The sequence below is a fragment of the Neovison vison genome, chromosome 1 (assembly GCF_020171115.1).
Source record: "Neovison vison isolate M4711 chromosome 1, ASM_NN_V1, whole genome shotgun sequence".
Taxonomy (NCBI): Eukaryota; Metazoa; Chordata; class Mammalia; order Carnivora; family Mustelidae; genus Neogale; species Neogale vison.
Genome location: NC_058091.1, coordinates 97,905,163 through 97,919,574, shown reverse-complemented (window position 1 = coordinate 97,919,574; position 14,412 = coordinate 97,905,163). Strand labels below are relative to the sequence as shown.

Below are 14,412 nucleotides of genomic sequence, written 5' to 3'. Positions count from 1 at the left end.
GATACCTAGGTAAGCAAGGACAAGCCCTGCACATCAATTTCCCTGAGGACATGGCAGTTCATTGTTTGTTTGGCCTGTCACAACCAGGTCACATGACATGCTGCCTAGTTGCTCAGTAATTATGCTAAGAACAGGGTTTTTATCCCAAAAGTTGTCACATATTGTTTTGCAGAGCTAGTGATGGGTATTTGTCAGCCCTGTCTCACATTTGTAGCCAGGAGCCTAAGGTCATCATTAGCACATGACTTTGATTGTCAGGAAATGAAGTACTAGGTATATGGAAGTTTCTTTCATTGCTTCCATGATTGGGGCTTTCTCAATCCTAAAGAAGAAAAATCCATACACAGTTTATTGCCTTCCAAACTGACAGTTCTATAAGGCTCATTGGATGATTAAGTAATAAAAAGGAGACAAACCAGAGAAAAGTGTAGATTAAAACATATCCTCTAGCCTAAAGCCACAATACCCAGTAGTTAGACTCATTGGGTAGCCAGAGAGAATCTTGTAGTGATGTTTAAAAATAATATATTAAGTTAAAAAAATATATATATCCTCTTTCAAGCTTAACTATGGTTAGAAAACCATTAAAAAATGAACACATTTAATGTGTAAATATGGCTACAAGTATACATAGATGTCTACACAATAGAACATTTATATGTTAGCTAATATGAATCATCAGTCAACAAATAAAGTTTCTGCTTAGTGGCAGTTCTCTAGTTAAACTGTGTGTTAGCTGGTGAAATAAAAAAGTGGCACAAAAGGGATGTTCTTTTAAATATTGTACTTATTTAACTAAAAAGACAAAAGCATAAAAGCTTTGTTCTCTACAGTTTCAGGAAAACATTAAACTCCATTTCTGTGAGTCTTGAAGCAAACTGACCATCAATGTTTAATATGTATCTCAAAATGAAATTAAGCACCAAAATATCTCTTTATTTCAGATGGATATTAGTTCTCTGACAGATAAACATCACTTTATATTTAAATATATATGTATTTTAAAGTAAAACACTAACACAAGAAATGATTCTTTTGTTTTGTCAGGCTACCAGTTTCTACTAAACAGTAGCCACCTTCCCTTCCTTTAATATGTTAATATTTTCCAAGTCAGTGTTCCCAAACTATATTTTGGATTTTTGAACTTCTGTTATAATAATATAAAATGCCTTATAAATTTGTTATTTTTAAATGATTTAAATAGTGAATTATTTTATAAAATAACCCTTAAGAATTAATTAATTGATTGATTGATTTTAAGATTTTATTTATTTATTTGACAGAGAGAGAGAGAGAGAGAGAGAGATCACAAGTAGGCAGAGAGGCAGGCAGAGAGAGAGGGAGAAGCAGGGTCCCTGATGAGACAAGAGCCTGCTTCGGAGCTTGATTTCAGGACCCTGGGATCAGGACTGGAGCCAAAGGCAAAGGCTTAAACCACTGAGCCACCCAGGTGCCCCTATTTAATTATTTTTGCATGAAAAACCAAATTATTTTAGGCACACAGGTGACTGAATGAATAACTTGTTTTCTTGTTTAGCAATCTCTTACCAGAGTATTTGAGTTTAAGATAAATTTAATTGTATTTGCTACAGTTCCTTGGGCTGTACATTCAAATAAGTAAACCACCTAATATTTTTAACCATTAAAATGTCTAGTTTCTAGCACTTTAGAAACAGAACATTTCTAATTGGGGAGGGCTTGGCTTCTTTTTCTTAATTTCTAAGTTTAAATGTTAATTTTAAAATGTGTCATTTCCCCATTGCTACTACTACTATTTTTTACTATTATTACTACTAGGAGCCAACCTTTTTAAAAGTGCTTCAAACATTTTCTATTATATGTAGACACTGGGCCATGTATCATTAACATGAAATACATCTTTTAACTCTCAGTACATGTAAGCCCATTTTCTAGTCGCAAAAACCAAGGCTTACAGGAATGAATAAGCCCACCCTCGTTTACAAAGTTTTAAGGGTTTTTATACATTTTGCCAGTATGTGAATGAATAAGTTATATATTAACTTTTATTTTAATATTCTATCAGACTTTGATAAAATGACAGGCCTCAATGATAATAATTTATCAGCCTGAATACAATCACTCTCACAGGAGTTAGAGATTCTCATTTGATTGTGCCTACTAGTTACTGTTATGATTATTCATTATCTCCTTGGACTGAAAACCCCTCTCTCCTGCGTTTTGTTTTTTTTTTAATTTTTAATTTTTTGTTTTTTTCACCCAGGTTTGATTTTATGGGGAAGGAGTGTTTTAGGGATAGGTGGGTCAAATTGACACTAGAAATTAAAAGCTAATTCATAATAAAATCTACTTCACAATTTAATTGGTTTAGCACTATTTGTCTGTTGGGTTTGATAGTAAGAATGTTCTAGAGGCTTTTCTCTGAAGAAAATAGCTATAGCAAGACATAAGAAAAATAGTTGTGCTCCAGTTAGAAGCTCAACTTCCAAAGTCATCACCATATAACCTACTTCAGAAGAGAAAAGAAAATGTGCAGAATTGATTTAGGGTGGTAATTTCTTAACCTATCTTTCATGTGCCATCACAGTATTTTATGGAATTTCATTTACTTGGTTAGAAATACAAATTATTGGGCACCTGGGTGGCTCAGTGGGTTAAGCCGCTGCCTTCGGCTCAGGTCATGGTCTCAGGGTCCTGGGATCAAGTCCCGCATCAGGCTCTCTGCTCAGCGGGGAGCCTGCTTCCCTCTGTCTCTCTCTGCCTGCCTCTCCATCTACTTGTGATTTCTCTCTGTCAAATAAATAAATAAAATCTTTAAAAAATTAAAAAAAAATACAAATTATTTAGAAACAGTTTGTTGCTTTGGATTCAATGAAAAGGATCAGAAAAAGATATGTCTAAAATTTTAGTCAGTATACATTAAATACATGCATTTTTTTTGCGTATCAGTTGTATCTCAATAAAGCTGTAAAAATAATAATGGAATGGAGAAACAGTAAAACAATTATAATTTGGTTAGTTTCTATTGATCAACAAATACTTATTGATGAGTGTCCTTGAAACATAATAATAAATAAAGTTTTACTTACTGTGAAATATGATGTGCATATTCAGGAAAGTTTATGAGATAAAAAATACACAGCTAAATTAAATAGAAGTCCGTTATACTGGGTATGTCGTGGGATCTCATTATTGTTTAATTGGCATTTCTCTCATTTCTAATGTGACTGAGCACTTTAAAATTTTTTATTGTCTATTTGAGATCTTGTTTTGTGGAAAAATATTCTCTTGCCCTTTTTTAAATGGTGCATTATCTGTTTCATATTGATTTATGGACGTCATTTATATATTGTAGAAAATACCTTCTGTTGGTTATATTATTGCAAATGCTTTGGCCCACTCTGTGGCTTGCTTCTTCACTCTCTTAATGGTATCTCTAGATAAATTGGAAGTCTTTATTTCAATGTAGATCATTTTATAAACCTTTCTCAGTAAGAATTGCATATCTTGATTGAACTGTGGTCAGCAAGCACATGCTATATGAATCCAGTCCTTTTAAATTTGTTAAACTTGCTTTACGGTCACCATAGGATCAGTATTTGTGACTCTCTTGTGCATGTCTGAAGATGAGACATATTCTTCGTGGGTTGAGTTTCTCATCTCTATTAGGTGAGATTTGCCAATCATATTATTCAAAACTGCTGTATGTTCACTGCTTTTTGTTTATTCTGTGAGTTGTTATGTTTCGCTTTCCACTGCTATTATATCTAGTTTCCTTATGATTCTGTTGATTTTTGCTTTATTTACTCTGCAGCAATGATGCTAGGCACCTAGGTACTTAGGATTATTACAATGTGGGTGAAATGGGTCTTTTTTTTTTTTTTTTCTTACTCTGGAGTATTTTCTTTATTTCTTTTTTTAAAAAATTTTATTAATTTTTTTTATTTTTTATAAACATATATTTTTATCCCCAGGGGTACTGGTCTGTGAATCGCCAGGTTTACACACTTCACAGCACTCACCAAAGCACATACCCTCCCCAATGTCCATAAACCCACCCCCCTTCTCCCAAACCCCCTCCCCCCAGCAACCCTCAGTTTGTTTTGTCAGATTAAGAGTCACTTATGGTTACAGTATTCCATTCTGTATATATACCACATCTTCTATATCCATTCATCTGTTGATGGACATCTAGGTTCTTTCCATAGTTTGGCTATTGTGGACATTGCTGCTATAAACATTCGTATGCATGTGTCCCTTTGGATCACTACGTTTGTATCTTTAGGGTAAATACCCAGTAGTGCAATTGCTGGGTCATAGGGAAATTCTATTTTCAACATTTTGAGGAACCTCCATGCTGTTTTCCAGAGTGGTTGCACCAGCTTGCATTCCCACCAACAGTGTAGGAGGGTTCCCCTTTCTCCGCATCCTCGCCAGCATCTGTCATTTCCTGACTTGTTGATTTTAGCCATTCTGACTGGTGTGAGGTGATATCTTATTGTGGTTTTGATTTGCATTTCCCTGATGCCAAGTGATATGGAGCACTTTTCCATGTGTCTGTTGACCCTCTGGATGTCTTCTTTGCAGAAATGTCTGTTCATGTCCTCTGCCCATTTCTTGATTGGATTATTTGTTCTTTGGGTGTTGAGTTTGCTAAGTTCTTTATAGATTTTGGACACTAGTCCTTTATCTGATACGTCGTTTGCAAATATCTTCTCCCATTCTGTCAGTTGTCTTTTGATTTTGTTAACTGTTTCCTTTGCTGTGCAGAAGCTTTTGATCTTGATGAAATCCCAATAGTTCATTTTTGCCCTTGCTTCCCTTGCCTTTGGCAATGGTCCTAGGAAGATGTTGCTGCGGCTGAGGTTGAAGAGGTTGTTGCCTGTGTTCTCCTCAAGGATTTTGATGGATTCCTTTCTCACATTGAGGTCCTTCATCCATTTTGAGTCTATTTTTGTGTGTGGTGTAAGGAAATGGTCCAATTTCATTTTTCTGCATGTGGCTGTCCAATATTCCCAACACCATTTATTGAAGAGGCTGTCTTTTTCCATTGGACATTCTTTCCTGCTTTGTCAAAGATTAGTTGACCATAGAGTTGAGGGTCTATTTCTGGGCTCTCTATTCTGTTCCATTGATCTATGTGTCTGTTTTTGTGCCAGTACCATGCTGTCTTGATGATGACAGCTTTGTAATAGAGCTTGAAGTCCGGAATTGTGATGCCACCAACTTTGGCTTACTTTTTCAATATTCCTTTGGTTATTCGAGGTCTTTTCTGGTTCCATATAAATTTTAGTATTATTTGTTCCATTTCTTTGAAGAAGATGGATGGTACTTTGATAGGAATTGCATTAAATGTGTAGATTGCTTTAGGTAGCATAGACATTTTCACAATATTTATTCTTCCAATCCAGGAGCATGGAACATTTTTCCATTTCTTTGTGTCTTCCTCAATATCTTTCATGAGTACTTTATAGTTTCCTGAGTATAGATTCTTAGCCTCTTTGGTTAGGTTTATTCCTAGGTATCTTATGGTTTGGGGTGCAATTGTAAATGGGATTGACTCCTTAATTTCTCTTTCTTCTGTCTTGTTATTGGTGTAGAGAAATGCAACTGATTTCTGTGCATTGATTTTATATCCTGACACTTTACTGAATTCCTGTACAAGTTCTAGCAGTTTTGGAGTGGAGTCTTTCGGGTTTTCCACATATAGTATCATATCATCTGTGAAGAGTGATAGATAGACTTCTTCTTTGCCGATTTGGATGCCTTTAATTTCCTTTTGTTGTCTGATTGTTGAGGCTAGGACTTCTAGTACTATGTTGAATAGCAGTGGTGATAATGGACATCCCTGCCGTGTTCCTGACCTTAGCGGAAAAGCTTTCATTTTTTCTCCATTAAGAATTATATTTGCGGTGGGTTTTCATAGATGGCTTTGTTTATATTGAGGTATGTGCCCTCTATCCCTACACTTTGAAGAGTTTTGATCAGGAAGGGATGCTGTACTTTGTCAAATGCTTTTTCAGCATCTATTGAGAGTATCATATGGTTCTTGTTCTTTCTTTTATTGATGCGTTGTATCACATTGACTGATTTGCGGATGTTGAACCAACCTTGCAGCCCTGGGATAAATCCCACTTGGTCGTGGTGAATAATCCTTTTAATGTACTGTTGAATCCTATTGGCTAGTATTTTGGTGAGGATTTTCGCATCTGTGTTCATCAAGGATATTGGTCTATAGCTCTCTTTTTTGATGGGATCCTTGTCTGGTTTGGGGATCAAGGTGATGCTGGCCTCATAAAATGAGTTTGGAAGTTTTCCTTCCATTTCTATTTTTTGGAACAGTTTCAGGAGAATAGTAATTAGTTCTTCTTTAAATGTTTGGTAGAATTCCCCCGGGAAGCCGTCTGGCCCTGGGCTTTTGTTTGTTTGGAGATTTTTAATGACTGTTTCAATCTCCTTACTGGTTATGGGTCTGTTCAGGCTTTCTATTTCTTCCTGGTTCAGTTGTGGTAGTTTATATGTTTCTAGGAATACATCCATTTCTTCCAGATTGTCAAATTTGTTGGCGTAGAGTTGCTCATAGTATGTTCTTATAATAGTTTGTATTTCTTTGGTGTTAGTTGTGATCTCTCCTCTTTCATTCATGATTTTATTTATTTGGGTCCTTTCTCTTTTCTTTTTGATAAGTCTGGCCAGGGGTTTATCAATTTTATCAATTCTTTCAAAGAACCAGCTCCTACTTTTGTTGATTGGTTCTATTGTTTTTTTTGGTTTCTATTTCATTGATTTCTGCTCTGATCTTTATGATTTCTCTTCTCCTGCTGGGTTTAGGGTTTCTTTCTTGTTCTATCTCCAGCTCCTTTAGGTATAGGTTTAGGTTGTGTACCTGAGACCTTTCTTGTTTCTTGAGAAAGGCTTGTACCGCTATATATTTTCCTCTCAGGACTGTCTTTGTTGTGTCCCACAGATTTTGAACCGTTGTGTTTTCATTATCATTTGTTTCCATTATTTTTTTCAATTCTTCTTTAATTTCCCGGTTGACCCATTCATTCTTTAGAAGGATGCTGTTTAGTCTCCATGTATTTGGGTTCTTTCCAAACTTCCTTTTGTGGTTGAGTTCTAGCTTCAGAGCACTGTGGTCTGAAAATATGCATGGAATGATCCCAATCTTTTTTTTTTTTTTCATTTTTTAAAAATTTATTTTTTTTTAAATTTTATGCTGCTGTGAACAATATTGTTAGATACCGGTTGAGTCCTGATTTAGGAACGAGGATGTGATCTATTGTGGAGAATGTTCCATGTGCACTAGAGAAGAATGTGTATTCTGTTGCTTTGGGATGAAATGTTCTAAATATATCTGTGATGTCCATCTGGTCCAGTGTGTCGTTTAAGGCCTTTATTTCCTTGCTGATCTTTTGCTTTGATGATCTGTCCATTTCAGTGAGGGGAGTGTTAAAGTCCCCTACTATTATTGTATTATTGTTGATGTGTTTCTTTGATTTTGTTATTAATTGGTTTATATAGTTGGCTGCTCCCATGTTGGGGGCATAAATATTCAAAATTGTTAGATCTTCTTGTTGGACAGACCCTTTGAGTATGATATAGTGTCCTTCCTCATCTCTTATTACAGTCTTTGGCTTAAAATCTAATTGATCTGATATAAGGATTGCCACTCCTGCTTTCTTCTGATGTCCATTAGCATGGTAAATTCTTTTCCACCCCCTCACTTTAAATCTGGAGGTGTCTTCGGGCTTAAAATGAGTTTCTTGGAGGCAACATATAGATGGGTTTTGTTTTTTTATCCATTCTGATACCTGTGTCTTTTGATTGGGGCATTTAGCCCATTAACATTCAGGGTAACTATTGAGAGATATGAATTTAGTGCCATTGTATTGCCTGTAAGGTGACTGTTACTGTATATTGTCTCTGTTCCTTACTGACCTACCACTTGTAGGCTCTCTCTTTGCTTAGAGGACCCCTTTCAATATTTCCTGTAGAGCTGGTTTGGTGTTTGCAAATTCTTTCAGTTTTTGTTTGTCCTGGAAGCTTTTAATCTCTCCTTCTATTTTAAATGATAACCTAGCTGGATATAGTATTCTTGGCTCCATGTTTTTCCCATTTAGTGCTCTGAAAATATCATGCCAGCTCTTTCTGGCCTGCCAGGTCTCTGTGGATAATTCAGCTGCCAATATCATGCCAGCTCTTTCTGGCCTGCCTGGTCTCTGTGGATAAGTCAGCTGCCAATCTAATATTTTTACCATTGTATGTTGTACAACTCCTTTTCCCAGGCTGCTTTCAGGATTTTCTCTTTGTCACTAAGACTTGTAAATTTTACCATTAGGTGACGTGGTGTGGGCCTATTCTTATTGATTTTGAGGGGCATTCTCTGAACTCCTGAATTTTGATGCTCGTTCCCTTTGCCATATTGGGGAAATTCTCCCCAATAATTCTCTCCAGTATACCTTCTGCTCCCCTCTCTCTTTCTTCTTCTTCTGGAATCCCAATTATTCTAATGTTGTTTCGTCTTATGGTGTCACTTATCTCTCAAATTCTCCCCTCGTGGTCCAGTAGCTGTTTGTCCCTCTTTTGCTCAGCTTCTTTATTCTCTGTCATTTGGTCTTCTATATCGCTAATTCTGTCTTCTGCCTCATTTATCCTAGCAGTGAGAGCCTCCATTTTTGATTGCACCTCATTAATAGCTTTTTTTATTTCAACTTGGTTAGATTTTAGTTCTTTTATTTCTCCAGATAGGGCTTTTATATCTCCCGAGAGGGTTTCTCTAATATCTTCCATGCCTTTTTCGAGCCCGGCTAGAACCTTGAGAATTGTCATTCTGAACTCTAGATCTGACATATTACCAATGTCTGTATTGATTAGGTCCCTAGCCTTTGGTACTGCCTCTTGTTCTTTTTTTTGTGGTGAATTTTTCCGCCTTGTCATTTTGTCTAGATAGGAGTATATGAGGAGCAAGTAAAATACTAAAAGGGTGTCAACAACCCCAGGAAAATATGCTTTAACCAAATCAGAAGAGATCTCAAATTGTGAGGGGGGAGAAAGGGGATAAAAAGAAGTCAAAAAAAAAGAAAGAAAAAAAATAAAAAAGGAATTAAAAAAAGTAAACGAATAAAGAAAAGTATGAAAAAGAAAAAATATATATATTAGATAAACTAGTTAAAAACATTAAAAATGAAAAGGGTAAAAGTTAAAAAAATAAAAAATTTTAAAAAATTTAAAAATTTAGCAAAAGAAGAGAAAAAAATGAAAAAGAAAAAAATTACTTTAACTGCAAGACTAAAAAATCACAGGGATAAAGCCATGAGTTCCGTGCTTTGATTTCTCCTCCTCTGGAATTCTGCTGCTCTCCTTGGTATTGAAACTGCACTCCTTGGTAGGTGAACTTGGTCTTGGCTGGATTTCTTGTTGATCTTCTGGGGGAGGCCTGTTGTATTGATTCTTAAGTGTCTTTGCCCCAGGCAGAATTGCAACGCCCTTACCAGGGGCCGGGCTTAGTAACCCGCTCGGGTTTGCTTTCAGGAGCTTTTGTTCCCTGAGCGCTTTCCGTAGAGTTCCGGAGGACAGGAATACAAATGGCGGCCTCCTGGTCTCCGTCTGGGAGGAGCCGAGAGCCTGGGGCCCCACTCCTCAGTGCGCCCTCAGAGAACAGCACCCAGTAACTCCCGTCTGCCTCACCTCCGGCCGAGCTCCAAGCTCACCGAGCCTGCAACCGGTTCAAGGTAACCCCGAACTGCGAGCTTACTGTCGGCTCTGTCTCTGCAGCCGGCTTTCTCACTCCAGTACCTGCAAGCTCTGCGACACTCAGACATCCCTGATCCTTCTGTGACCCTGTGGGACCAGATACCATGCTGAACCCGCGTGGGCTTCACCCCGGTTTAGCCTCTGGAGCAATGTCCTTCAGCGGAAGAGCCTTTTAAAAGTCCCGATTTTGTGCTCCGTTGCTCCGCCACTTGCCGGGAGCCAGCCCCTCCCCCAGGGTCTATCTTCCCATTGCTTTGGATTCACTTCTCCCCCAGTCCTACCTTTCAGAAAGTGGTTGTTTTCATGTTTCTAGAATTGCTGTTTTTCTTCTCTTTGATCTGCCAATGGATTTGCAGGTGTTTGCACTCTTTAGATAAGTTATCTAGCTGATCTCCTGCTAGCTGAAGTAGTCTCTGCCTGCTACTTCTCCGCCATCTTGATTCCTCCCCCTTTTTTTCTTTATTTCTAATTGTTTTCTGCAAGGAAGAAGATTGGTAAAAATAGCTGGTTCACCATTTCTGTGATAACATATAAGTGAATCCTGTTGTCAATACACAGTCCTTTCTCTCGATTCACTCACTGTAAACAGAAGGCCATTGGGGGAAGGCACTTATGGCATCGTTTAGAAGTACAGAGACAGGCCATGTTATGTTGTGACATCCCATAGGGGGCCACTTACCCTAGTCTTAGCTGACAAATGAGGATCCCCAAAGAGGTGACATCAGAGCTGGCTTTGGGCTTGTTTAGGGACTTAGGTGACTCAGCTTTTGAGCATGTCAAGGAATCTATTTCTTTAAGACAAGCGCTTGGGGAAGAATTACTGCAGCAATGGGTGTGGACATTTTTATGCACGAAAGAGAGCATCTAATTCAAAATCATAGAAAGCTGTTAGAAATAAATAACAGTGGAGCCAAGTTTGAGGAATGATTAGGAGTTAAACAGGACAATGGTGGAGATATTGAAGCCTGGGGACTCTCATGTGCATAGGGGAGAGTGTGGAGGGAATGGTAAGTAATTCAGTGTGTGTTGGCTTAGTTACAAGGTGTGGGGAGTCATGCTGAGAGAGTGGGCTTAAGTGTAAACTAGGTTTATACTTGATTCCATCAAAGAGCTTTAGTTAATAAAATAATGTAATGTTCTTTTCCCTTTTCCTTACCTTTGAAGTTCATGGAATCCATTTGTACCATATTTCTCAAATCATTATAACAGTTATCTTTCATATACCAGAACTTATTTTCTTCCATTTCCCAAGATGATTTCAGCACCTGGAATAGATTCTGTTTCCCCTCCATTGTCCACCATCACACTAAGTAATGGCAACCTCCCTTCCCATCTTTCCTGTTCCTCTATATCTAAATGTCCTAGGATGGTACCTATTAAGTCTAAGCCGAGGCTCAGCACTTGTTATCTGTGTAATTTCTGACAAGTTGACTAACCTCTCTGTCTCAGTTCCCCCATGGGAACCTCAACAATAATCCATCAGAGGGTTGGAAGAACTCGATGAGATGAGTTCACGTATGCCAAAACGCCCGGCATGTCTGCAGTGCAGCAGCAACCATTTCCCTCTACCACCGGTATCTAAATTAATCCGGGTTGGAAAATGCCTTTTGCTACAGTTCAGAGCAGCTTGAAGAAGCTGGAAAAAGGAAACCCAGAGAGGAATTGCCTTATCTTGAGAGCTTTCTCTCAGAAGTGGCCTCTGTCATTTAGGGATAAAGCCCAAACTGGTGAGAATCCTCATCTCTTTTTGATTGCAGATTTGAGACTAAAAGAGGAGCCTGACCTTTAAGGCTTCCCATTCACCATCTCTTACAGATTCAAGAGGTGATGCATTTTAATGTGAAAACAGCACTTTTTCCCCCCATTTAGGTCATTTTGGTCTTCTTTCTACTCAGTCCCTATCCTCTACCGTTCCCTTCCCCCACATCACCATAAAAAAAAAAAAATTCAAACTCTGGTCATTTCAGATACCAAAATATCACGCCAGAGACTAATTTAGCTCAGACTTTCTGCAAAAGCTCACATGTGCTGCAGTTTGGGGTTGCATAATTGATTTAATCTCAGATTTTAGAGGAATGCCGAACTCTCTTTGTGGGACTCTGCATACATTTCTCTAGGGCAAAAACTGTCCTACTTTTTTCTCTCTGGTATCTGTTTAGTGCTAGGCCATTTCCCCCCCCCAAGAATCTAAACTACCCTCCGTGAAATAAATGAAATCACAGTTGGAAAACGGCTTACTGGACAGACTTAAAGCTGCCAGATAAGAGCTACACCACACACATTTTTCTTAACATTCTCCTCCTCCCCTGCTTTCCTTCTTTCTGCTCTAACACATCTTTGTTTGGGACAAGAGGATACATTATTCATTCAGCTGAGGATTGCCATTGCCCACGTGGAGTAGCAGTGGACTTCAGCATTCTGTTGGGAATACACAGGCTGTGGGGCTGATCCCTTGCCCCCTGACCTGCTGTATGGGTCAAGGCAGATTTCCTTACCTCTCTGAGGCTTACATTCAACATGGCCTTGTGGACTAATGGCTATGAAGGCTAGACTGTAAAGATGTAGCAAGCTGCAAATTCACAACACACATGGGAAGCTTTTGGTTGACCAGGTGTATGCATGTGTGTGTGTGTGTGTGTGTGTGTGTGTAAACATAAACATATATACATATGTTTATGTTATATATTATATATATGTATATATGTATATACATATATATGTATATATTATGTTATATATTATATATATGTGTATATATATATATATATGTATATACATATATATAAATGCCAGCCAAGGAGAATGATTTTATGCCCCCTGAAAGACCACTTAACCAAAATAACAACCAGGCAATTTTCAGTTTGCCCATGATTCTGTGCTGTATTTGGCAGCCACAGCTTTGGTTGTGTTTTCAAGAATTTCCAAACTGGAAAATTCTTGTTTGCTAACAGATGTTATTTTTTAACCTGTTTGAGCCAGTGTATAATTTGGGAACTATCTTTGCAGTAGTTGCTTCTTGAGAAACAAAGTTTTTGTAATACTTTCTGTATCTTAAGATGTATGTTCTGCAGAAAATAACCCCTTTGTTAGGTCGATACTTACACTTCGCAGCAGAATTCCCCAAACAATTTTCATGCTGTAAAAGTCACCAAACTCCTCTATTTGCATCAGTGGAATGAAGTCAGAAGTCAAAAGTAATGCTGACCTTCATAGCCTGAATGGATTGTCTCCTTATGCTGCTAAAATAATTTAGGCTTAGAAAAGAACCTAGTACTTATTTAATGAATCACTTGGCATAAATTGTTCAAAGTCACCATTGTTCAAATTCAGACTCTTCCATACTAGCTGGAGAAATTTGGACAAGTCCATTAACCTCTAAGCTTTGTTATGTATGGATATTTAAAACTGAGATAAGAATCAGGCTTACTTCTCAGGTGTGCTATGAGGATTAAATGCAAAAATACATGTAAAGCAATTTGGAGATCCAGCCACCGATGGTGTATCAGCCAGGTTTTGCTGTAATAGTGTGTATCAGATACCTCCTGAATCTAAGTGGCTTACAACCACAAATATTTACGCTAGCATCCTTTCCAGCTTACATGTTTTATTTAAGTATGCTACCTATGTCTCTTCATTCAGGCACTAGGTATTATTTAAGGACTTCTCCTTTCATGACAGGGAACATAATTGCAAATGACCTGGTGAAAACTGTCAAAGTATTTGAAAGCATCAACTCAGAACTTGTATTACTATCACTTCTACTCAAATTTCATTGGCCAAAACAAGTCACATGACCAGGCTAAATTTTAGTAAGTCGGGAATGTATACCCTCCCCTAATGGAGAAAGAACAGTGAATATTTGCTGAGCAATAATCCAGTCTACCTCTGAGAAGTTTACTTTATCCCATTTTCTTCCCATCCCTTATTTCATCTATTGACCATTGGCTCTTGTCCATATAGCCTATATGATAGCATCTACTTTGCATTCTCTAAATTACACCACAATTTCCTCCTCTCTCTTATAATTTCAAATTAATGTAAACAATATACTTTTCTTTATAAACAGGTACTTTGGAAAATCCCTTAGAAAAAGAACAAAAGCTTCTGATTCTCCTTAGAGCATCGGAGGGAGTTTCTTGTGACCGTTTCAATGGAATTCTTATTGATCCAGGAACAATTGGTAAGAGTATAATATAGATTTTTATTAAAAATGAAATGAAATGTGTGTTTCTGATATCGAAGTATCATCCATAGAACGTCTACTAAATTCCAGACACTCTTCTAGATAATTTATATTTATTATTTCACTTACCAGGTCTCCTGTAACAGTGTCCAGTGTCCATTTCATAGTTGTCAAAAATAAGACTCAGGGATGATGAACAATATGCGGAAGGCCACACTGTTTTATAGTGTCAGAGCTTAGATTTATATCCAGATTGGTCAGATGCCGAAGCCTGGACTAAGGGTCTGTTATCAACTATAAATGCTAGGTGGTTTGTAAGATATTTTTTAATTGATAGATCTATACATTACAAAGAAACATTTACTGTTGAGAGTTTCCTCACTACTGTCACAGCACCAAATCCTCTTTTAAAATTAACCTATGCAGGAGCACAGAATCTGGGACCAGCCTTGCACATCCAGGATGTGAGAGCCTCACTAACTCCATTTTAAGGG

The 14,412-nt window shown here is 37.6% G+C and overlaps 1 protein-coding gene across 12 annotated transcripts in view; it reads left to right on the top strand.

The window, feature by feature from the left end:
- PKHD1 (PKHD1 ciliary IPT domain containing fibrocystin/polyductin) overlaps nucleotides 1–14,412 on the top strand; it is a 475,771-nt gene that overhangs the window by 294,272 nt on the left and 167,087 nt on the right. For all 12 annotated transcript variants that reach the window (XR_006385080.1, XM_044252662.1, XM_044252680.1 and 9 more), the window contains one exon: nucleotides 13,802–13,915. Coding sequence is in view for 11 of the 12 variants with exons in the window: in XM_044252662.1 (XP_044108597.1) it covers nucleotides 13,802–13,915 (114 nt within the window). In the remaining variant the exon portion in view is untranslated. The remainder of the gene's footprint in view (nucleotides 1–13,801; nucleotides 13,916–14,412) is intronic.